The 24,599-nt window shown below is 41.2% G+C and overlaps 1 protein-coding gene across 1 annotated transcript in view; it reads right to left on the minus strand.

The window, feature by feature from the left end:
- The window catches only part of KCNH8 (potassium voltage-gated channel subfamily H member 8), a 163,554-nt gene that overhangs the window by 38,593 nt on the left and 100,362 nt on the right, over positions 1 to 24,599 (minus strand). The window contains exons 4-7 of the mRNA XM_048510477.1: positions 23,834 to 24,031; positions 18,704 to 18,903; positions 17,561 to 17,810; positions 8,306 to 8,520 (exon numbers count right to left, since the gene is read on the minus strand). Of these exons, the coding sequence (XP_048366434.1) occupies positions 8,306 to 8,520; positions 17,561 to 17,810; positions 18,704 to 18,903; positions 23,834 to 24,031 (863 nt within the window). The remainder of the gene's footprint in view (positions 1 to 8,305; positions 8,521 to 17,560; positions 17,811 to 18,703; positions 18,904 to 23,833; positions 24,032 to 24,599) is intronic.

The following is a 24,599-nucleotide window of genomic DNA, read 5'->3' on the forward strand; positions in this document are numbered from 1 at the left end:
ATACTCAGAGCCTACTCACTCTTTCAGTATTTATGCAACTTTTAATATTAAAATAGGACAATGTCCATTCACCTGTCTGCCATGTTTTTCCCCCAAAGAAATATACGTGGTTCCTCCCTGCTCCGTTTTATTTTCACAGTAACCTTTTAAGGGTGAATGTATGTGACTGGCTTAAGATCACCAAATGAACTTCATGTTTCAGTGGAGATATGAATCCAGTTCTTACAAATCCAAGCCTGAGACAAGCCTGAGACTCTAATCACCAAGTCATTCAATTCTGTCTGCAGTCCTGAATTTTACTTCATTTTCCACCAGTGTGCTTTATGGCAGTTTTGCAGCAGATTGACAACACTAATGGATCAGCAAGAGTTTCAATCAACTCTCAGTTATAGCTAGTTTTCTGTCTTTCTGCCAAGTATCCATCGGGCTATACGGGCTGCAATGTACTCAGCCACTTACAGGCAATGGTGGCCTGCTTCTTTCTGCACTGTTCTAGCTAGTTATACACAGATGACCTGTGCACCATGCTGAGTGAACCAAAAGTTGCTGGATGCAGCAAGACAAAAGCAGGTATGCTTCCATTTCTTGTAAATGGCTGGGTGACTTGCAAAGTGCTTGACCCAAAGTGTACCTTTCAAGAGAAAGAGGCCCCTCACCAAGGCAAAGCAAGCAGGACTGATGCCTGTCAATACCTGAAATGGTTTTAACAGAGCTCATTCACTTTTTTAAAGGCATAGATACCGTATGTGCCTACACTTAGAGAAGGACAAACTACATACAAGACAGCTAGCTTAACTATTACTTGAAGTAGCTAACTGTAAGAAAACCTTTTTTTAAAGGAGCAGCCACAGAAGCTAGCTAACTCAGAATCCTCAGCAGAGTTCCAATTTGTGTTGCCATGGTGGTGGCCACAGGATACCTGAATTGCAGAGGCTTGTCTATGACCAGACCCTTGAGCCACATGTGATTTAAGGCAGGGAATTTTTATGCCAAAATTCTAGTTCCAGAAGTTTCTGAATCAGGACTTTGTGAAGACACAGAGCTATCTGTTTGATACTCTGAGACCACAAAGTACAATAGAAATATTTTCACCATTACTTTTTTCCCTGATGGTCAGAAGAGGAGCAAACAGGGATGTAGGTATAGATTTTTATGGGGTGGGTTCGGGGGGCAGGGCCACATCCCCACCTGCCCCTGGGGGCAGGGTCACACCTCACCAAGCCCTGCCCCTGGCCTCAGTGCTTATAAAAGCAGCTCTCCAAGGCCAGGGATGGCAGACTCCCCTGTGCTTCCCCCCCACCAGCTGGGCTCCCAGCGGCAGCCAGCAGTCCCTTCTGCCCTCCCATCTGAGCAGAGGCATAGCTAGGGGAAATAGAGCCCAGTGCAAAATCTGGCCGGCCACTGTAATGCTGGAATTTAACCCTCAAACAGCATCATTTTAAATGGTGTTTAAACTAGGGAGCCCAAATTCTCCTTTTAAATCCACCTTAAAGGGAGAATCTGGGGTCCCCAGTTAAAACAACATTGAAAGTGATGCTTTGGGGGTGTATTATCCCCCACCCTGAAACAGCATCTCTTTCAATGTTTAAACTGGGGACCTCAGATTCTTCCTTTAAATCCATGCTGAAATTTAAATCCATCTGGGGAAATTTTTTTTGGGGGGGGGGTGCCTGCTGTCAGGGGTCAATTGTTAAGCTAGCAGCACCAAAATTTCAGGGTATCTTTAGGAGACTCTCCTGATGATACCACCCAGGTTTGGTGAAGTTTGGGTCAAGGGGTCAGGGAGTCCAAACTTATGGACCCTCAAAGGTGTAGCCCCCATCTCCTATTAGCTCCCATTGGAAACAATGGGGGATGGGGCACCCCTTTGGGGAGTCCATAACTTTGGACCCCCTGAACCAAACCTCACCTAATTTGGGTGGTATTATCAGGAGAGTCTCCCAAAAAATCCCTAAAATTGTGGTGCTGCTAGCCTAAAAATGGCGCCCCTGCAGGCCAAAAACTGAAAAAACAATTTAAAAATACAAAAAAACCACAAACAGTGGGGGGAGCCGCAAAGCTTCAGACATGTAATGGGGGGGTTAAACCCAGGAAACCCCCCTTACCTACATCCTTGGGAGCAAAGTTGGATTTGTAGACAAAGAGCACACGGGTTTACCACATACAATAAAAGCCTAATCCTCTGTCAAGCTTAGGTATGAGGGTAACATTCTAAATGCTACCATCTAGCAAAACTATTGTTATTTCAATTTATTACTTTACCAGCAATCCATGTAAAGAATGGCAGGCAGAAGTAATTAAGCTTCCTGAACCAATATGCTATAACATTGCTGCATTCTACCTGACAGAGAAGATCCATCAGAAGCCCTTTCATACAGAAATTGTGGAATAGAAATAAAATAAAAATCCAACCTTGCATTGGAGAGATCAGCATGAGGCTAGAAGGGGCATAACTTAAATAATAGTATAACTGAATATACAGAAAAGAGGGTAATGTACTTGTGTTTCTGTGCAAGTGCTAAAAAGACAGAATGCTTCTATTTGCAATCTTGAACTGTTACAATAATCTATAGGGAAAGCAGCACAATAACAATGCCAGACTGTTGGTACACACATCACCAGCTTCTGATAGCATTTTCAACCACTAGGGTATTGTTGCTTGTCACATTTATCAGGAACCTTTTAAAGTTCATCTTGCTATTTAAACAATTGTTCACTGAGACACTGAGACTGGCTTGGTATCTGCATTTCCTACGTAGTGGAGAACTGGCATTTTTTATGCTAGACTAAGACTTCTGTTTTTTGGCCCACTCTAAACCAGAGAATTGTATTACAGTGGACGACCAAAATGTAAAAAAATGTATGAAAGCTGGCAATCTCAGATTACAACTGGTGAATGTCGGAGAATAGATTTCTGTGTCTCCACTTCTTTGGGCATATATCAGCGAACACTGACAAATGCATGAGGTTGGCAACAGTTACTGGTATATTTTTTTTGGAAAGTCACAAAATGCATCTGATATTATCAATATTTAGTATTTATATATGATTATAACAAGTGCCAAATGACTTCATAACAGTTGCCAGAGGATTTTTTTTTGCCCAACAAGGAGAAGAATTGTCATATGCTGTCTGCTAACTTTTAGTGCGGTATTATCTTGCACCTTCCCTGTGCCTTCTACTCTTGGCTGGATTTGCCTGAGATGGGAGCAAGCCACTGACCCACCAGGAAATCCCATCATAGCTATAATCAATGGCCAGTGCTCCCCTGGTTCTTACAAACAATAGTAGTGGTCAAGAAGGGGAGGAAGGTTTTAGGATATTTCCTACTTGAGGATATTTCAGGATATTTACTATTTCAATTAAATTGTTTCATAATTCTCTGGAAATACACATGAGGTAATAAACATCAAGCTTATTTACTTTGAATTCTTTAAAAATGCTCTTTCATCTCTCTCTGGCCAAATCTAACAGCTTTGGTGTTCCAGGATTTAATTAGTAGCCCCTTCAGTAACCCAGCTGCCAACCAACTGGCTGATGACCTTCAAGTAAATGGGAAGACAGAAGTAGGTAATATAAAATATATATCCCTGTTTTCTGCTGAGATAATAGCGTGCACATGTTCTGCAGCTTTACTCTCAATATCTGTTTATCCTCTGTGGAAAGACATGATCTCCAGATGATTAGCATTACTATGCAATATCTGCCTAGCATAAGAATATCCCCAAACTATTCATATGAAATTCTTTTCTATATCATGTATAGCAATTGAAGGTAAAATAAGCTGTTGAGTCTGTTCCTCTTTCTTCATAGATAAGAAAAACTATGTGAAAAAGACCAGCCCTTAATGAGTAATAATCACTATAAGAATATTATACATACCCAGTGTAACATAACTACACAATCTATTCTCATGAAGACAGACCAAGAAAACTAAGCAATAGGTGATCATTGGGTGGGGAAGAAAGTTTGAGAGTTGCAATATAATCTAGTTTGTTGTAGTTGCTGTGTAATCTAGTAGGGTTTTTTTTTTTTTGCTATACTCAATTTTTATAACTTAAAGCAACAGGATTTGCACTGTCAATTGAAATCAGGGATTTTTTTGGAGACAACAATCTGCTCTACCTTTACCTTCACCAACCTTCTAATAAGTCAGTAAATTTCTGTCACTATACACTCTTATGCTGGTCTCATAAAATCCAACTGACGTGTGACAATTTAAGATTGCTTCACACATAATGTTTTAATGGATGTGTATTACTGCTCAAAAATGTTGAGCTTGAAGCATGTGCACATATTTTTCTAAGCAGATCCATGGAATACTTTACTGATGCAGAATACAGGTCCTTAATATGTAACCACTAGCGGGGCCCGGCCACGTGTTGCTGTGGCAATTGTCCTTCTCATCACAGTCCGCAACCCACACACATGTCCATGCAAGTCCAATGATCCGCATCATAGCCTTTTGGGGTGGTCAAATGGAATTCCTCTTTCCCTTTTCAATTCACATTGTTATATGGTACTGTCTTGTTTTTTTAGTATAAGGTAACCCTTTCCATTCCACAACGGAACTGTCCAGAGTACGAATCCCGCTGTCCATGAGGCTGGTTGACACGCACAGTCCTGGCTTGGGCAAGGCAGAACTGGGGCAAGGAGGCTATCCCAGTCAGGCAGCAGAGGCAGGATGGTGAGGCGCTCAGATCGAGGTCAGCTCCCTGGATTCTTAAAGGGCCATGTGCAAAAGAAGCAGAGCCAGTAGTGTTGGTTCGACCCATCCCGTGGATTTTCTTAGAAGAAAAAGGCAAACTCCAGCTCGCTTTTAGTAAAAGAGAGCTGTGGTGAGTATGGATGAGGAAGTGTGTAAGTGGTGGTTGGATGTGAGGGAGGGCAGATTGGGGTGTGTGAGGATGAGCTAGACGTGTATAAGAGTATGTGTGTTGTGTGGTAGTAGTGGGTGAGGCACAGAGAGTGAAAGTTACCTGCGTGTGAGGGGTGGGGAACCCCACCTGACGTCTCACATGGCAAAGTGTGTATGTGTTTCATTTCCACTTGTATTACCTAACAGTATTACCTATTTACTGTCTTAACTGCTCATCTGTGGCCATCTGCGTGAACATTCTAAGGGCATACCAGCCCCTCAGGCCACAGACATGCTGCACGAACATTCTAAGGGTGACAGTTAAACAGAGCCAGCTTCATGGCCTGGTGTGCCAGGAAAAAGACGTTTTACCTGGCTCAGGTATGGGCTTTCGGCGATTTGAAGGTCCGATTACCTGCCCGCAACAGGGAGGGATGTCATGTGAAAATTTGGGGGCGATCCGTCCAGCTGTTTTGGTGTTAGGGCATGACTAACAAAGTCACTGTTAGCTTTTTATATATATAGATTAAAGTTGTACTATATGAAGTTGTGCTCAGATGCTGATTTAAACTGCTAGTTTATGCAAGGGCATTCTCAGCTCCACTTGTTCCCAAAAAAACAGGTCTGGAAGAGATCTGAGTTAAAGACCAGCACAGATAGTGAGACTTAAGATAACTTTACAATCAGAGCAAAAAATACTATCACTGAAGAAAATCTCCAATGGGTATAATTAATATTTTAAAAAATGGAGCTGTGGCACTGAGGATATTTAAATTTTCCTAGTTTTACTCTCCCTTTGAAATTTTTATTTGTCCCAAGGTGGAGAGCAAATATGTTGCTGGCATATTACATAAAAAGACAAATAGTACCATTGGGTAATATTTAAATTGTAAAAGATACCACAGAGTAGTTAATGGATAACTTTCTCCCCTGGCACAGATGTGGCAGACACTGATCACGGAACTTCTGCATTATCAGCTAGTTTTGGATTTAGATTGAAACACAAAAAGAATACTACAAAAGACATTAAAAAATTACAGAAGCACATATGGCAGCTTAAACTGTCAAAACCTCACATAGAAAAGCAGCAAATGACATCAACAAGAAACACCACTACATAGACAATGCACCATTAAAGACATAATAAAGCATCACTTAAAACCAGGTCAATAAAAATAAAAGATGGGGACAAGTCAATAGTAATCCCACTGGCATTCCACCCTCTTCAAAAGCCATTTTGAAAACAATGTATTGGATTTATACAGCTTATTTACAATGTTAATGATCAGTACCCCTTGGGAGCTCATGTTATACTCTGGACCTTAATGATCTATGAGAACTGAAAGTCCAGGGATGGGGGATCCCCTGTACACTGGCTCCTATTTCCCACTGTCACTCTGGAGGCCAGAGGGGGAGGGGGAATTAAAATCCCTGTCAGGTGTGCTGTCGGGCTGCTTGTTATGCAAAGAAATGGCAGACTCACTGCTTAAAGATAAAGTTAAATCTTTGTTAGGGAACTATATTTCAGACAGGAAAGCTGAGAGAAAGAGAATAGCCTTCAGCTAATGTGCTACTAGGAAAGGAGGAAGAGGGGATTTCTGAGAAAAAGGAGGAAAATAGACCTGAGATTATCAGTCTAATGACAGACAAGAGCTGGCACAAAAGGATGGAAGAGTCTCTAACCTTGCAGCCTTCTGTAGCTGACCACTTGCCTGCCCCCTGCTCCATCTTCTTCTCACCTTGTTATTTCCAAATGCTAGACATTATTATTTCCAAGAAGGTGATGTCATAATGTCACCTTGCATAGAAAATCAGAAAAGTAATGCCAATCTAGGAATTGCCTGAAACTCTGTGGTTTTTACTAGCGGTTCCTAGGAAGGTGTGAAGACACTTCTAGGTTTCCCCCTAATGTATTGTCACAATATTGACTGATGGTTTCCTCTGGAATCCTACTGGCTGTCTGCGAAGACTAATTGTCACCCTTCTATGAAGATTGAGCTCAACAACACTGGCATTGAGAACAATCATGTCACTGTCACTTCCTATGTGATCTTACTATCCCAAAGTTATTAATGGTAAGGAATGGAGCCACAGAGAAGCAGTGGCTACAACTTAACTTTTTTTTAGTTGCCCTCAACAAGATCACATTAAATTAAGAGTTTATTTACATAGTACCCCGTAAGCTAATTCTTTAATATGGTAAATAGCAATGACAGAATTTGCACTGAAATAGTTATGTGAACAGAAATCAATGACCTAGGCCGATTCCGCATGGGCCAAAAACAGCGGTGTGAAAATGGTGTAAAAATGGTGTAAAATGGTTTACAACGATGTTAAAAGGGTTTACACCATTTTCACACCACTGTTTTTGACCCATGCAGAATCCACTCTAGTTTATTAGTACAGTAGGTATGCTGTTGCTCTTGAGAAGAAATTCATGATTTAAGAAGCAAAGTTCAGTTAAACCACATTGAAAATAAAAGTCTCTTCTAGTATGAAAGAAACTCTTGAACTTCCAAAACTTGCCTTTCAGTGTTTTCTTTCTGTTAGATGTACCTCAGCAACCTTATCTGGAAAAAAAACCCCTTCATGCTCCTAAGTGGAGATGGGCTTTTCTGCATCCCTATTTTCTTTGCTGATAATTTCCTGGTTGGGGTGGGAGTGGGATTCTGTTTTGAATGTGTTTTTCTCCCTCTAGCAATCAATTCAATATTACACTGGTTAATGTCCAATAAAAAAGCTTGTAGTTTGAAACTGCAGGGAGATATAAACTGCTGTATTAGAGACTATCAGAGGGAGAAAAACATATGCAGAAGAGACTGCCCCCCCCCCCCCTCCAATGAAACAGGAACTTACAGACAAGGAAAATAAGGATACTGAAAAGGCCTACCTCACAAAAGACAACTTGTCTTTTTGTTTTCAAGAGTTCAGTCCACCTGAAGAGCCATTATTTGTGAATGTAATTAGCAATGTTTTGTAAATTCAAGCACCTCTTTGCTGTGCAAAACATTTAAAAAGGCATGAATTGTAAGTGCAGTTTCCCTTTGTCTGAAATATGCTAAAATAGATTGAAAAAATAATTGAATGTTGATCAGGTATTTTAGGATGCAGAAAATATATTCTTTAATATTCTTTTAGATTTATGTTTAATGGGACTGAAAAGGATGGTAAAATATAAGCACGTAAGGACAAAACCTATTTAATAATTATTGAGACAGTACTCTTTTTTATGTACAGAGGATCAACATAGTATCCTATAGTATCTACAGTTCATGATAAAAAATTCATCTGAGTAAAGAATGAATGATCAAGTTAAGTACAAGAGTCATTCATCACAAAATGAACACTAGAAATATATCTTTACTTTGATACTTCAAGGTGAATCATCAGTGTTCAAGATCTATTTTTTAGGTTAAACATAGCTGCAGTCATAGTAAAACCACTTACATCACTTTCGTGGCCTTCTCGAAGGTTATATGTGAGATCCCGCTGAATTTCTTCAACAAATTTGTGCGCATATTCTGGGTAAAGGTCTAGCACTTCAAAGAGTCCTTTCAGAATAATGCATTGGAGGTCACAATAAGTTAGGGCTTTCACATCTGCGTTTGTTTTAATCACTTGGTCCCTGATTGCGAGGTTTGCTCCAATTAAATCCCCCTTACCTAGAAAAAGACACACAAGAAGAGAATAATCACCACTCAAGCACATTGTATATTTAGATTACAATTCAGTAGCACCTTAGAGACCAACCAGTGTTTCAGGATACAAGCATTTGAGAGTCTCGGTTCCCCTCATCAGACACATCTGATAAAGAGAGCTTTGACTCAAGGTTATACCCTGAAACTCTCATTGGTTTGTAAGGTGTTATTGGACTCAAATCTAGCTGTTCTACTGCTGACCCTGTGAACCTATCTCCATGGAAGGCTGCACAGGAATCAAAAGACGAAGATGCTCAGCTAGGGTTTTCTTAAATGTACCAAGCTTTAAAATGATTGATTCTAAGAAACCAATATAACAATATTTTAATATCTGGGGAATTGTATGTATGGGCCTGTGAAGATATGTACTCAGAATTTCACATTACAATTTAAGTAATTAGGTTTGCGCTCTCTATGTGCCACAAGAGACTTTCCCACAGACTAACAGCTAGAAATGGGGAAAGGCAAATGAGCCATCTCCAAGGCATAGGGAAACTGAGTGCCATAGAAATGAAAATGGCTCTGGCCTGAGGAGAACAACGTGATATCATTTCACACCTTGCTAGATTGCCCCGCTCTGGAGAAAATGGATGCTTTGGAAACTGGACTCTAAGGCATGGTACTCCACTGAGGTCCCTTGTCTTTCCCAAGATCTATTCCCAAATCTCCAAGAGTTTCCCAGCCTGTAGCTGAAAACCCTAACTCCTTACCAGTGGCTACTGGGGACCTGGTAACCAAGACTGAAGGGCATTGGCAGATGGTGACAAGGAATGTATGTAGAGCTTTTGAGTCCCCCATGGATCAAAAAAGGGCCTTGAAAGGACTATTTATACACAGGCCCTTACTAGATAAACATGGGTCTATCTGTGTTAAGATCTTCCCAGAGTCATTGTGATAGAAACAGCAGCTATTCAGAGACCCATTTGGATTGTAGCCATGGGCAAAGGTGGAGGTATGAAGGCAATGAGGGCATTTAACTCTTCCACCCACTGCTACATGTTTTTACCAATTAAGGAAAGGGGGGAAAGACAAAGTTATTTGATTATCACAACTGTGTTGGAACAGGTAATCTATTCTCCTACAGGTAACTTGCTCTCCTACTGTAGTGGTGGGTGGAAGAGTTAAATGTCCTCATTGCCTTCATACCTGCATGATCTGAATCAGTGTCTAGCAAATTCTCAAATGACTGTGTTTTTAAAATTTGCTCTTGCACCATTGGAAGAAACTGTTAGATAAGCACCAGGTCGCTGTATGTTTTTCTTATCTGGACAAACAGCAGCTAAAAGGTCAGAAAAATAGCAAGCAGAAAAGGATCATTCTCCTTTCTAAAGATGGTGGCCCTGAAACTGCTTAGGAGCTCCAGTCTCTAGGCCAAATTTTCATCTCATCTAGGTTGGCTCAAAGATAAATTTAAGAAAAAGGAGTATATTAAGAAGAAACATTTGATTGCTTTATATACATTTTTTTCATAACAGATTCAGCCGCTGGAATTAAAGTACAATTTCTTCAGAGTAAAATTAGCATGAAGAAGTTACCAGGACTTACCAGTGAAGTAGCTGTGATTTTATGACCACTGTAAGAGACGTATGCATTCTGACTTGAAAAACAGAATTGCTACATTGGATTTAGCCTTGGAAGATTGCTTCACACGATAACAATTTAATTGGAATTTAGAAGCATTAGTTCATCAGTTCCTTTGGTTGGCTGAAGCTACACTGTACCTTCATAATAAAAAGTTATTTTGATTCCTACTGAAGCCTGTTACTGATAGTAGTGATTAATAATGGATATTACCAGTTGCAATTTATAGAAAATTCAGCTGTGAAATAGTAAAACAAGCAATGAGGTGCCTGCCCTTCTTTTTGAAAACTGGTGTAATGAATTGTCATTAAGTGAATGATGAACTGTTATTCTTTGTAACAGAGAAATGGACATTTAGTAATGGACAAAGACTTCTTTTGCCTTAATTTACACTAGCTGTTCATAAGATTGTTCAAATTCTAACAGAAAAATTAATGTAAACCTCAGTTATCTACCTACCTCCTATAGTGTTTCCACTTCCCCCAAGCTTGTTGTCAGAGCATCAGGTAGCAGCAATATCACCCCCTCCCCATTTCAACCTCTATAATGACAGCTAGCAACAACAGCAGCATTCCATCTAGAACAGCAGTTCTTAACGTGTGGGTCACGGCCCCTTTGGGGGTCGAACGACCCTTTCACAGGGGTCGCCTAAGACTCTCTGCATCAGTGTTCTCCATCTGTAAAATGGATAAATGTTAGGGCTGGGGTCACCACAACATGAGGAACTGTATTAAGGGGTCGCAGAATTAGGAAAGTTGATAACCACTGATCTAGAACTACATTTCCAAAGACCCCTATGCCTGTTGTATTTCTGTTGCTGTATTTATCTAGGTGTCTTAATGGAAGGGTGGGAGATGGATGGTGGGGATGCAGTTTTCATGCTGCTGTTTGTACTCCAGACCTTCTCAACAGGTACATTTGAGAGAAGGGAGGAGAAAGGGAAGGAGTAACATAGAACTTAGGAATGTTTGGCAGTGGGGCTGAGCCCTAATGCAAAGTGTGCTTTGAATCCAGAAGGTTCAGACTGGTTTTAATTTGGGGCAAAAAGATATTGAGTTAAGAGAGACTATATTCTGAACTCTCCAAATTCAGACTTCACCAGTAAGGTTACAAACATCAACACTGTCATACTCCAAGAACCCTGCTCACACCCTGCCTCATTCAATTGGGCTGGTGAGCCTTCTGTCCTGTGGCCTCAGATAGGGTCTACACCTTCTCTAATGCTGAGAGGGCGGCCTGACTGGCTGTTCAGACTGCTCTCACAGGAGCAACCACATGCCAGTTCTTCCTCCCCAGCCATCAGGACCCCAGGCCTTTATATCCTCCCCTTTCATTTTTCCCCACCCCCTGATGACCAGCCCTGTCCCTTCCTCCCTAAGGTCGGTTAAGCCCCACTTTTTACCTTGCATAGCATTGGGCAGTTCTAGAACCTGGGAGGCTCTGGGCCCTCTTCCTACTCCATGCCTCCCTTCAGCATGAGTGGCTTTCCTCCAGCCATGGCACGCCCCAGCTGGGCTGGCTAGGGCCATCACTCAACAGATGTTCTGGCTTTGTCAGTTTCAGGGCTCTCCATGGTGTACAGGCCAGGTTGGCTTGGCCCCTGGCTGCTTGTGGGGCTGTTCTTCTTGCCCTCCTACTGTTGGGGCCATGCAGATAGGTCCTTAAGGTTCATTGGGCCAGGAGGTGGCTGGGCATCAGAAAGGGAGGGATCAGCAGTCAGGAGTCTGGTAGTGGGGACTCCAGACAAAGGAAAGGCCTGGAATTCTTCTAAAATCACAGCTGATCCTCAGACTATGGAAATCGGTTGCCTTGGAAGAAATTGCAGTTTTGAAGAATGGACACTATGCACCATATCCCTCCTGATTTCCTTATCACTCCCAAATTCTACCCTCTCCAGACCCTACCCTGCCAAATTTCTAAGAATTTCACAAGCTGATGGCTGGCAACCATAATTGGTAGTGACAGCAAGAAAACTGTATGCCACTATTGTCAGTGTCAGAGCCAAATTAGAGGAGACATTGTAAATGCAAGGCCTTAGTGATGGTGTTATAAAAGTGAAGTTATTCTTGTTTTTTATTTATTAAAAATATTTATATTCCTGTCTTTCTCCTCAGGACCCAAGGCATCCTGGTATTATATGAGCACAGTACTGAAATATCATTGTTAGTTATCATTGCATTTCAGCAGCTGCTTTATGGAAGATGTAGTTTAAAACACTGAGTCAGAACAGATAGACTGTTTTCAGTTTCAGTCAGAAGGCTACGATCATCCACAGTGTCAAGAGCATTCTAAAAAACAAAAGAAGATGTATGTAAAAAGATGTTTGTTTTTCTCTGCTTTCCAAGTTCTGCCTGGATTTTCTGGTGATTTCTCTGGATAATAAATAAAAAAGTAGATGATGCAGCAGCTTTGTAGGTGTTACATAATTTATGTGAAGGGCTCTGAGAACTAAAAGCACTATATAAATGCTAATTATTTATTATCATCACCTCATAAGCAGAATGCCATGAGTTATTGCAGAAGATGTAATTCTCTATTCAAAAGCCTTAAATTACAATAACAGGACTAAATCACATTCTGCTAGATTATCTTAGTTCTGATTTAATCAATTTTCAATGTAATAATTTTCTGCCCATTTATTACTATTGTTGCTATTGTGCACCAAAATTTAATTAAAACATGTACACTCTAAGAATAAAGAAAATTAATGAAAACTTAATTCTATAAGGGGCAACATCTATCTGACCTTTTTAATACTTAAATTTACTATTTTCCATGTCATACTCAAGTCATTTTTATAATATTCATTTCTCAGATACAATAAATCTTTGACACTTGAAAACATCCTCATTGTAAATGAGGACTTGGTTTTCCATACCCTAAAGGCATCAGAAGCTTACAAAATAAGCAGTCATAAACTTTAGGGACTCCTGCGGTTCCCCTACAATAATATTTCCCCAACTACCAGTCTATTCAAACAATCCAATGCTATTTTTAACTAAAAGACTCTGTTCTCTGTTTTGACAATCACAAGGACACATGAAAAGTCTCTTTACTGCACAGTATTTGGGTATTCTGTTTATTTATTTAAAATATTTGCAAATTAATTGGGACCCAAGGTGGAGAATTAATAGCAGGAATTAAAACCATTAAATGGTATATACAATGTCTGTTTGAAAAAACAGAACCATCTAAAAGACTGGTGCAAGAACATGATGCTGTCCAAATTTCCAAAGCTGCTGAACCCATCAGACCTTTCATATCTTTCATACAATGCAATCCTATGTGGAATGGCACCCCTTCTAAGGTCACTTTAATGGACTATAGAGGGTGCAGCTTTTCTTAGGATTGCACTGACAGGTCCCCAAATGCTCTCCTAAAAAGTTACGCCCCATAGCGGCTTCCTAAAGATGTTAAACTGGGAGCTTTTCTTGTTCTTCCCTCTGGAAAGGCTTCAACAGAAAAAAAAGGCCCAAGAACAATATGTAGCTGCATACTCCTCCTGTGGGAGGAGATAACAAAAAGGAGCTGCTGTGAATCACAAATCCTAATGACTGGAAAGTTGTAGAAATCATGTTATTTATTTATTTATTTATTTATTTATTCGTTCCACTTTTATACCGCCCTCCCCCAAGGGGCTCAGGGCGGTTTACATCATAATATAAACAAGCGGATAAACAAAATAAAATATTAAAATTCATCAGTTAAAATGCAGCGTTCCAAATTCATAATCAATTAAAACAGATGGCGTTCGACCATTAACTCCTCAACTCCTCTGAGAGGGGAACAGCGGATCTCAGTTGTTAATGGGCACCTATCAGCAGCCGGCCTCCCCAAAAGCCCGGCGGAATAACTCAGTCTTGCAGGCCCTGTGGAACTCGTTTAGGTCCCACAGGGCCCGGACAGCTGGTGGGAGAGCATTCCACCAGGCAGGGGCCAGGGCTGTAAAAGCCCTGGCCCTAGTGGAGGCCAGCCGCATCATAGAGGGAGCGGGGATCTCCAGTAAATTGGCCTCTGCCGAGTGCAGAGACCGACGTGGGACATATGGGGCCAGACGGTCCCTGAGGTACGAGGGTCCCAGACCGCGTAAGGCCTTAAAGGTTAACACCAATACCTTGAAGACGATTCAGAATTCAACTGGGAGCCAGTGCAAACGGTGCAACACGGGTGTGATATGGTCTCTAGAGGCACCGCCCGTGAGCAAACGGGCCGCCGCATGCTGGACCAGTTTCAATTTCTGGATCAGCCTCAAGGGTAGGCTCGCGTAGAGCGAGTTGCAATAGTCTAATCTGGAGGTGACCGTTGCATGAATCACTGTGGCCAGATCCGCCTGGGAGAGGAAGGGGGCCAGCCGCCGGGCCTGGCGAATATGGAAAAACGCAACCTGGGTTACATGGGCCACCTGGGTCTCCATAGAAAGAGATGAATCCAGGTGGACCCCCAGGCTGCGGACCGAGGGGGCCGGTGCCAATGAGACCCCCTCCCACACCGGCAGCTGGAAACCCTCCGCCGCCCCCCGGCGACCTAACCAAAGGATTTCTGTCTTTGCTGGATTCAGTTTTAACCTGCTCTGCATCAACCAACCAGCAACCGCCTCCAAACAATGCTGTAGAGCTGCAGGGGCGGTTTCCGCTCCCCTCTCCATCGACAGAATGAGCTGGGTATCATCAGCATACTGATGGCACTCCAGCCCAAAGCTCCGTACCAGCTGAGCAAGGGGTCGCATATAGATGTTAAATAACAGCGGGGACAATAGCGCTCCCTGAGGCACACCGCAATAAAGCAGGCACCTCCGGGAAGCTTGGTCCCCGCACCACACTTGCTGACTCCGGTCCTGGAGGAACGAGGCAATCCATTGAAGGACAGTACCCCGTACCCCGGAGACGGCCAGGCGGTGGGTCAAAAGATCGTGGTCGACCACATCAAACGCTGCGGTGAGATCCAACAACACCAGCAGCACCGATCCGCCTCGGTCAAGCTGCATACGGAGCGTATCTGTGACGGCGACGAGAACAGTCTCCGTCCCATGCCCAGCACGGAAGCCAGACTGGAAGGGATCAAAGGCCGATGCGTCCTCCAGAAAACCCTGAAGCTGCTCCAACACCACTCTCTCAATTACCTTCCCCAGAAACGAAAGATTCGAAACGGGGCGGTAATTGGCCGGATCACTAGGATCTAACGATGGTCTTTTTAAGAGTGGGCGGACCACTGCCTCCTTCAACCCACCCGGACAAACTCCTTGCTCAAGGGAGCAATTGATAATAGTCAACAGGTGGGGTCGTAACTCCTCCCGACATGCTTTAATAAGCCAGGAGGGGCACGGATCCAGAGGACAAGTAGTAGGTCTAACAGCAGCTAGGGCTCTGTCAACATCGTCTTCAGAGAGCAGGGAAAACTGGGCCAAACAAGGGCCAAAAGACGGCAAGGGAGCCTCCAGTTCACTAATTGTCTCCAAGGTGGCAGGGAGGTCCTGGCGGAGCGATGCGATTTTATCTGCAAAATAGCTCATAAATGCCTCACAGCTAATAGCCAATTGATCATTTTTTGAGCGCTCTGACAAAGAGGTAAGGGATCGAATAATACGGAACAATTGTGCTGGGCGAGAGCTAGCAGACGCGAGAGAGGAGGAGAAGAACACTCTCTTCGCCTCCTTCGTCGCCATCTCATAGGCCTTCATAAACGTCCTATAAGATGTTCGCGCAGCCTCGTCACGAGACTTCCTCCACACTCGCTCTAGCCGTCTAAGCTCCCGTTTCAAACAGCGTAGCTCCTCTGTATACCACGGAGCCAGCCGAGAACGGGGTCGGAGAGGGCGTCGGGGAGCAATAACCTCGATGGCATCCAAAAGGAGGGCATTCCAGTCCGCTACTAGGCCATCGAGGGTGCCGGTGGGTTCAGGATCCCGCAGAGCATTCAGGAGTCCATCAGGATCCATAAGTCTTCGCGGGCGAGCATAAATCTGCTCGTCGCCTAGACGGGGGTGTTGTGGCATGCTTATCCGAGCCTTCAGGGCATAGTGGTCAGACCATGGCACTCTGTCAATAGAGGATATGACCACATCAACCCACATCTGACTCCGTCATTTGTTGTCCATAAAGCTTCATGCTGTCCAGGAAACATGCTTGAGAATTTGATGTATGGGGCTTGCAGAATTTTTCCTTTAGTTGGACAGCAAGTGTGTCCCCAGCTCATATTTTGTGTGTGATTAAGCCTTTTCCCTACATGTTATTTCCCCACCTAAAATGAACCTATGGGCATACATATGGGTCAGGTATGATTAATGTGCGGAAGATAATGAGTGGAATGTGCAGTGTATTTGTTTAGACACTAAATACCACGTAATTGTTCTGAGAACTAATTAACAAATATTGGTCATAGTTAAGAAAATGCATTTAATGTATCATTAACAAAATTATTAGATGCAAACAGAGGCTGGGTAAATGGTTTTATAGGAAACAGCCATAATCCTTGTATACAAAGACTTGATTAATACTCTGTTAGCAGCAACTTCTATAGAAATGTTTAAGTACTGTATAAAATCTTATACTCTCATTCGTTAGGAAATGAAATCCTAGAATTTGTAATGAAATTATAATGGAGACATTGAGTCATCAAATGCAATTACCTAAAGGATTAGTCAAACCAGACTCATTCTTTTAAAAGTGGTTCACGTTCATTACAAATGTGGAATGAGGTATTCAGAAAACCCTTCCAGTACTGCACACTTGCACTTTGGTGCTTAATAACCTTATCAGTACTCAGGATGATAATATCGCTGTGTGCATGTGTAAATTCACAGCAATGCTGTTTATGTTGTCGGTCCTTTTCTGATCGACATTCTTTTCTGATCGTAGTAAGCCAAGAAAGGTGCTATTATGTGTTCTTTTCATGCAATTGTGTTCAGTTATTGTAACATCACAGGATTTTTTAAACTATCTCCTTAACCAATGACTCAATACTAAAAGATGGTGCACTGAGATACATTTAGGTGTACAACTGGTCCCTCAAACTATCCCTTTCCAACAATGTAGCACAGCTTTCCAACTCAATAGTTTTCCAGAATTCCACTGTATAAGAAAGGTGGCTAGCTGCCCCTTGGCTATGGCAAACCCAGACCAAATTGCTTGTTTGGGAAGGAGGGAATGGGAGGTCCCATTTTCATAAAAAGCAGTTGATCAGCTGGGTGGCATGGTCTGTCCAGGGCACGCTGGCTGCATGATCAGTGGGGTCTTTGGCAAGCATCTTTAAGTCATATAAAGTCAAGCTCCTTAGACATGCAGAGGCATCAGTTTTGATCTTGTTAGTATGAATATAGATTTATCTGTTAGCTAAAAATAGTCAAAACAGTAATCTAAAAATAGCCTCCTTATAATAGGGTGCCAATTAATTTCTGGCATTAATAAAGGGCACACACATGACATACCTAAAATTGCCAGCACCGTACTCTCTTTGAGAACTTCCATGGAACCTGAGCACACGAAGTAGATAGCCTGCAAGGCATCTCCCTGCCGGAGGAGGTACTCCCCAGGAGCACAGAAGGAGGTTTTGATATGCAGAGACAGAGACCTGAGGCAACCGCGGCTGGCACATGCAAAAAGGGACAGCTGCAGAATCTCCTTGTTCAAGTACATGGTGATGTCTGAGCGCAGCTCATCAGGAAAGTCCTTTAAAAGCTGTCCAGAAAGGAAAAATAAGTTTCCTGTTAAGCTTCAATAATTTGAACTTTTGTCAAAATCATGTATTTATAATTTTCATAGCATTTTTTTAGTTGCACAACACACATCATAGTCATTAAATTGTTTGGACTTGCAGCCATACCATGGCCAACTATATTTTTGAGTTTTTTTCCAGGTAGATAAATATTTGCCCTTGAATGTTTGAACAAGTTCACAGCCCAAAAAGCAATAATTTTACTGGCAAACCAGACACTCACCCAAATGCTACTTATAAAATGTCCCTCAAAATTTTCTTTAAAAAAAAACAATAGAAGTTAAATTTTTCAGAACACAGCTACATATGTTGACTTTTGTGAACTTACTAGTTGTGGTGCAGCTGTTTGCTTCACAGTGTGGGTGGGGAAAGGGAGGGAGGAAAACCAGAAGGAAGTGTAACACATTCTAATTTCCTTTTCCATCTCTGAGAAGGGAAGGAAAAGTCACACTTTGCCTGATTTCAGAAATTACGGAGCTTCAGAAACCACGAGATTTTGGAAACAATGCAGCTTCTCTAATCTGAAGAGACCAAAATGAGAGCGTAATCAAGAATTCAACCCCAAGGGAATGTGCACTTAATGTGCGGCAGACCACGAGTGCATACAAGGCCTATGTGCAACTACTGAAAGATGCATTCATAAAAAAGATTTACCACAAGAGAATGACGGTGAGCTTCATATGGTAACTTTTTCCAGTCATATGTATTTTATGAGCTCCTTCATAGTGGTTTACTTTGGAAATTAACACATTAACAGTCTTATTATATATTTCACCAAAAAAGATAAATTAAAATATTATTGGGGAGGGATCCCATCAGGTTTATAAGAAAATAGTGAAAGAATGATTATGATTACCTCGTTTGAATCTATTCCATTATTGACAGACCAGGTGGTTTGGAAATATTCAAGCATTCTTTGCTTTAATTGCTGTGGTAGGTGATGAACCCTTATAAAATCCTTCAGATCTTTGGTCCTTGTGTGATAAAGAGACCATCTGGAGTACATCCGTTGAATAATAGCAGTCACATTACCAAACACCAAGGCATGCATCAGAGCTGCAAAAGGCAAAAAGTAAGTGGATGCAGCAAAAGACACTATAATAATATAAAGAAAGATCTTGCTCCTTATAGATCCCAGCATAATATAAGGTGTGCAAGAATGGATGAAATCAGTTTGATAAAAACTATCAATAGCTCAGGGTATCACCTTGCAGAGAAAGTAGTTTGGGAAATCGTGCAGTAAAATCATACAGACTGACATCCAGATGTTCTCAGGAAAACATCCCCTATTATTTGCTAGTCCCATACGCTGTAGTAGAGCACATTTGCCAAAATATAAGGAAATTTACTGGCATTTCCTTACAATTTACTAGGAAATTGGCAGTGATGCAAAAAACATACAACATCACTTCTGAAAGTGCCCTAAGACATCTTTAACACAACCATCTTGTTAAATAAAATATAAATGGCATTTAAACACTGTGTTTTCTATAAATAAAATAAATGTTAAAATTATACTGCAAAGCTCATTATTCAGTAACAAATGTCAAAAATATTTATTCATATATCGCTTCCAGCATTTTTGAACTAGATGACACCCTTAATTTAATGTAAAGGCAACTCAGGTGCTTTGGGCAGTATTAAAAATGCAACTGCTTACCTATTAAATGGTGTAAGCTGGCTAAACAGAGAACCACTGAGTCTTGATGGCATTTTACTTTTGAATTCAGTTTTATTTCTAAGCTCAATTGAAGGTGCTTCATGAGCCAGGGACCACATATCTAAGAGACTTTATCTTCTTACATGAACTCAATAACCAATGCTCTTTAAGCCAACCCTTACTCCAAGAACCTTCTGGATTTCTCTGTTCATTCTCAGCCCTCCCCCGCCGACCAATTTTATGGAAATGGTCTGCCTGAGGGCACTAGCATAGAACCATCTCTGCTACCTTTTAGGAAGCCTTAAAATATGTGCAAGTCTTTTTGTTAAAAGGTGTTCAGAGCTCTGTATATTAAAATGTGTGAAATTTAAACAAGACAATTGCTGTACTCCAATACATTATATATATATTTTTTTTTAATGCAGTGTATTTTCTTTGTTAGTTGTTAGCTGCCTTCAGACTTTGGGAACATGCAGGACACCAGTGTTTTAATAAACAAACATGAATCATGTGACTGAAAATGTACCATTCTCCCCCACGCTCACAGGTGTTTATATTTTGACACACCATTAACAGCAAGCTTTTGACAAATCATCTTCTCTTTCTGACATAGTCTGCCAGTCTATTTCAATTGTCTGTTGTTTCCTATATTCCTGACCCAAAAAAGTTTTTGCAACTATAGTCTGCAGGAAGAACCAATACTGACAGAATAGACTCTGCTCTATATTTTCAGCACATTTGCTAAATGAAAACCATAAACAGTATTTAAATAGGAATTCATTATTCATAACATAATTAAGGTTCTTTTAGCTACATTGTGAGAAGGCCTGCTGATCTTTACCTACAGAAGTCTTTGCCAGGGTAGCCAATGCAAGGCTGGCAATTGGCAGGAAACTCTCCATGAGGGGAGCAGAGCTTGCTGCTGAAGTAATGATGTCACACGCAGTGAGCTGATTTCACTTCTAGCACAACCTGAAGTGACATCAAAATTGCAGTGACCCAGTAACATTTGGCCAAAATGCTATCGTTTAAGCACAGAATTTTGATCAAATGCTAGATGGGGCCAACATACTGACATCACTTTTAGTCAAACCAAATGTGATGTCAGTGCATCAAGACACTGACATTCCCCCTGCCTGGTTATTCTCCTGCTGCTCAGCTTATTGGTGGCAGGAAGGGATTGCTGGGAGTGGGAAATCTCCTGCCCCCAGTGGGTAAATGATAATCCTCCCAGTCTTGGCTAGGGTGATTCAGGCAAACCCATATCAGCTTTGGGGGGAGATTTTAATTTACCAATAAAAAACAGGTGTATTCAAAAGGGCTGATACCCCTCATGCCAAATTTTTAGATTTTCCAATGTCCCCCTCCCCTCATCACCATTTTCCAAGTCCATGTGACCTTGCGAGGCAGTGGAGAGGGCAGAGAAAACTCCAGGCCGCATTGAGCAAGCTAAGCACGGCATGGAGTTCTCTCCTCCATTGATGCTTTCCAAGCACTTCAGCCTTGGGAAATGGTGAGGCAGGGGAGAAAACTGAAAATTTTCAGGTTTTAGATTTTTTAGCCCAAAATCTTCAGTATCAGCCAAATAAAGCCAATGGGTATCAGCTTTATTCAGCTTTACTGAAAATTTCTGAAATTTAGGAAGCACAAGCCATTGTGCTCACCCCTAGTCTTGACCCATTAAATTGGTTAGGAGTTTTGTAATTCATTCAAAAAGAGAATTGTACCAAAGGGAACTTAGTTTCCTTAATTAATAAACAATGCTAAGAGCTCACATTAATGATATTTTAATAGAATGCAAAAGGCAAAAATGCATAGAAAAGAGAGATGTCTCTAATAAACAGAACAGTTACAGTATATTCTCTTATCTCTGTGAGCAATGTGGGTCTTGCAGTATTTGCCTCTTATGTGGGTTATATTCCTACCATGCTGAGCCATGGAGAGTGTAAATAAATTGAATTTAAAGCTGCAGAATATTCCTTCTCTTTTTACTTGATAACTAAACATGTTGCTGTGATAAATGTGTGAATACATCAAAGTTAAAACAATTTACAACATGCATAAGTGATAAAATTTATTCATCCATTCTTATGGAATGCATATAAGCACAGATAAATGGGCTGAGGTTAAAATAAGGTTAATTTAGAAGTTATTTGTAATTTATCAAAGTGCCTTTCTGTGTCATAGGCTAATAAACACAGGGGAAATACTATGTCAGACAAGATGTAATGATGTATAAATAATTAGGTTGGGCTAACATAAAGTGTATTAGCTCAACCATTCACATTTGTGGTCACCACAATATGAAAAGCTCTCAGCTGCAAAAATATGTCATTTTGGTAACAGCATGACTTGAACCATTCAAAGTGTCAAAAGAAAGGCAGATATTGTCAAAGGGTTTCATGGCCAGATTCAACTGGTTGTTGTGGGTTTTCTGAGCTGTGTGGCCATGGTCTGGTAGATCTTGTTCCTAACATTTTGCCTGCATCTGTGGCTGACATCTTCAGAGGTGTATCACAGAGAGAAGTCTGTTACACAGTGTCATGTCAAGTCACCTGGAAAAAATGGCCACTTTGGAAAATGTATTCTATCATATTATACCCCATTGAAGTCCCTCCACCTCACAACCACCACCCTACTCAGGGTCCCCGCCCCCAAATCCCCAGGTATTTCCTAAATCAGAACTGGCAACCCTACTAAGAAGAAAGTATAGAGGAGATGTGATAACATAGAATCCACCCTCTCAAACTAACATTTCCTTCATAGGAACAGATCTGGAGATCACTTGTAATTTTGAGAGAACTCCAGCCCTTATCTTGAGATTCCAGGCCCCACCATGAGACTTGTTGCAATATGAAGGTCTGGTATTTGGGCTTTAAAAAAAATCAAATTGATGGGGGGGGGGGGGGATCCAGAAAGACGAGAGCTGAAATGACTGTTTTCACTAAAAAATGGACAGAAAAATACCAAGAGGATACTGTTGTGTCAGATGCAATCCCTCCTTAACAGAAAGGATTTTGCCACTGCTCTGTGCTAACAATTAAGCTTGATTACTGCAAAGTATTTATGCAGGCCTGTTTAGATTCTAAATCTAGTCCAGAACAAGATAGTCCAATCATTGTGGGACTGGACACGGGTAATAAATCTCTCTAGTATTAAAAGTGCTGCACTGAAGTTTCTGTCTGTACCCTAGATTAGGTACTAGACTTAGAAAGCCCTACATGGCTTTCCTGTATGAAAATGCCCTTCAGCTAAAATCTAATTATATGCCATTTAAAAACTCCTTCCACCTTCAGACGTTTAGACAGGCAGTCTCCAGTGTCCTCAGCTTGGGTGGTTGGGGCAGGATTAAGATGGGATCAGACATCAGCTCCAAACACCAGGAAAAAGGCCTTTTCTGTGCCAATGTCTTGATTATAGTTATTTATTCATTTTAAATCCAACCTTTCTGCCATGTATGTATATCCAACCTTTCTGCCACAAAATGACACAAAAGTAGTTCACAAGTCAAGGAAACATATATAAAATTATTTTAAATATTGAAATCAGAAAAAAAACCCTAAATTTGCAACAGTATAAAAGCAAAATCATTCAGCAAAACATCCAGCAAAAAACAAAAAACACCCTCCCCAAACATCAAAAGTATGCAAGATCAAAAGAGTAGGTACATCAGGGGCTACGGAAGCCCCCTTCCACACAGTCCAATTAATTTGTCATTTAATACATGTATTAGATGACTGCCATCCTGTTTTTCATGCTGTTAATCACATATAGATTAAGGGACACCTTGCTTTCTTTTTAAAAATAATTTTATTCCTCGATGTATTAAATTTATTTTCCTTGAAGGTTACTTATTCCATTTTAGACTGTTGGTTGTGATTGTCAGCTGCGTTAAGTGACAGGAAGGTGAGATTTAAGCCATATGAATAAATGGCAAGATATCTGCGTTCTTTCAAAAAGAGAAATGAAATGTAAAATCCTCTATTAGCATTAACATGAAACAATGATCACACTATTGAAAATGATATGAAATTTGCATTGGGAGAGTTATTGCATGCATAGTTTGTTAATATGTGCTGTTTCTAATCTTATGGCCTATCATAGAATAATGTCCTTGTCACTGAGCTTTCTCCCTAATTTTCAGTTATACTTTTTTAAAGGAAGTGCTATTGGTTAGGAGTTATTGGGATTGTTGTGCATTATGAATTTGTTTAAATTTGTTTTGATTCAATTGTTTAGATTTTTTAAAACCTCACTGAAAAACTTCAAAGCAATATTTTGAAGTATGTTTTCAAATTTTCCTTACTGCACAATATGTTTACTTACCTCCAATCAGCATTATACAAATGGAGAAAATCTTTTCAGCATCAGTATTGGCTGAAACATTACCAAACCCAACACTGGTGAGGCTGCTGAGTGTGAAGTAGAGGGAAGCTATATAGGTACTTCTGAGTGATGGACCTCCTAATGTAGTATTGCCATGGAATGGAGACTCCAAACGCCTTCCCAGCTCATGAAGCCAACCTGAAAGACCAAGAAACAGTCCATCATCAAATGAGATGCCAAAGTACAACTTCAAAAAACAAGATGCAGGATATTCAGTATTTGGTTTTAGGAAAAGTTCACAAGAATTCTTAAAATATTTGGGTTACTACATTTGGTGTAGCTCAGTACAGATAGCAGGCCCACACATGGGGAGGGACTTCCTGCCTTCTACTGCCCCTTCCTGCCATGGGGAAAGAATGGGTAGATGTGGCCATCAACATCACCATGGCCTCTATGATGTCACTTCTGGGGTAAACAAAAGTGATATCATAACATTGGGCATGCTCTAGCATTTGGCCAAAACTTCATGCAATGGAATCACTTCCGGTTGACTCAAAAGTGCCATCATTGAGGTGCCAGAAACATCACTACATCACCGGCAAGACCCCACCAGAGTGGTTGAGTCGCTAACTGGTTTCAAGCCCTGTGCTGGCAACCCATTAAATGATCAGTAACATTCAGAAAACAGAGGGCTTATCACTGAGAGAGGGCACCTGTATGGCCACTCACTCTGTGAAGTTACATACTGCAGATGACCAGATGGAGG

The sequence above is a fragment of the Sphaerodactylus townsendi genome, linkage group LG11 (genome assembly GCF_021028975.2).
Source record: "Sphaerodactylus townsendi isolate TG3544 linkage group LG11, MPM_Stown_v2.3, whole genome shotgun sequence".
NCBI classification, from domain to species: domain Eukaryota; kingdom Metazoa; phylum Chordata; class Lepidosauria; order Squamata; family Sphaerodactylidae; genus Sphaerodactylus; species Sphaerodactylus townsendi.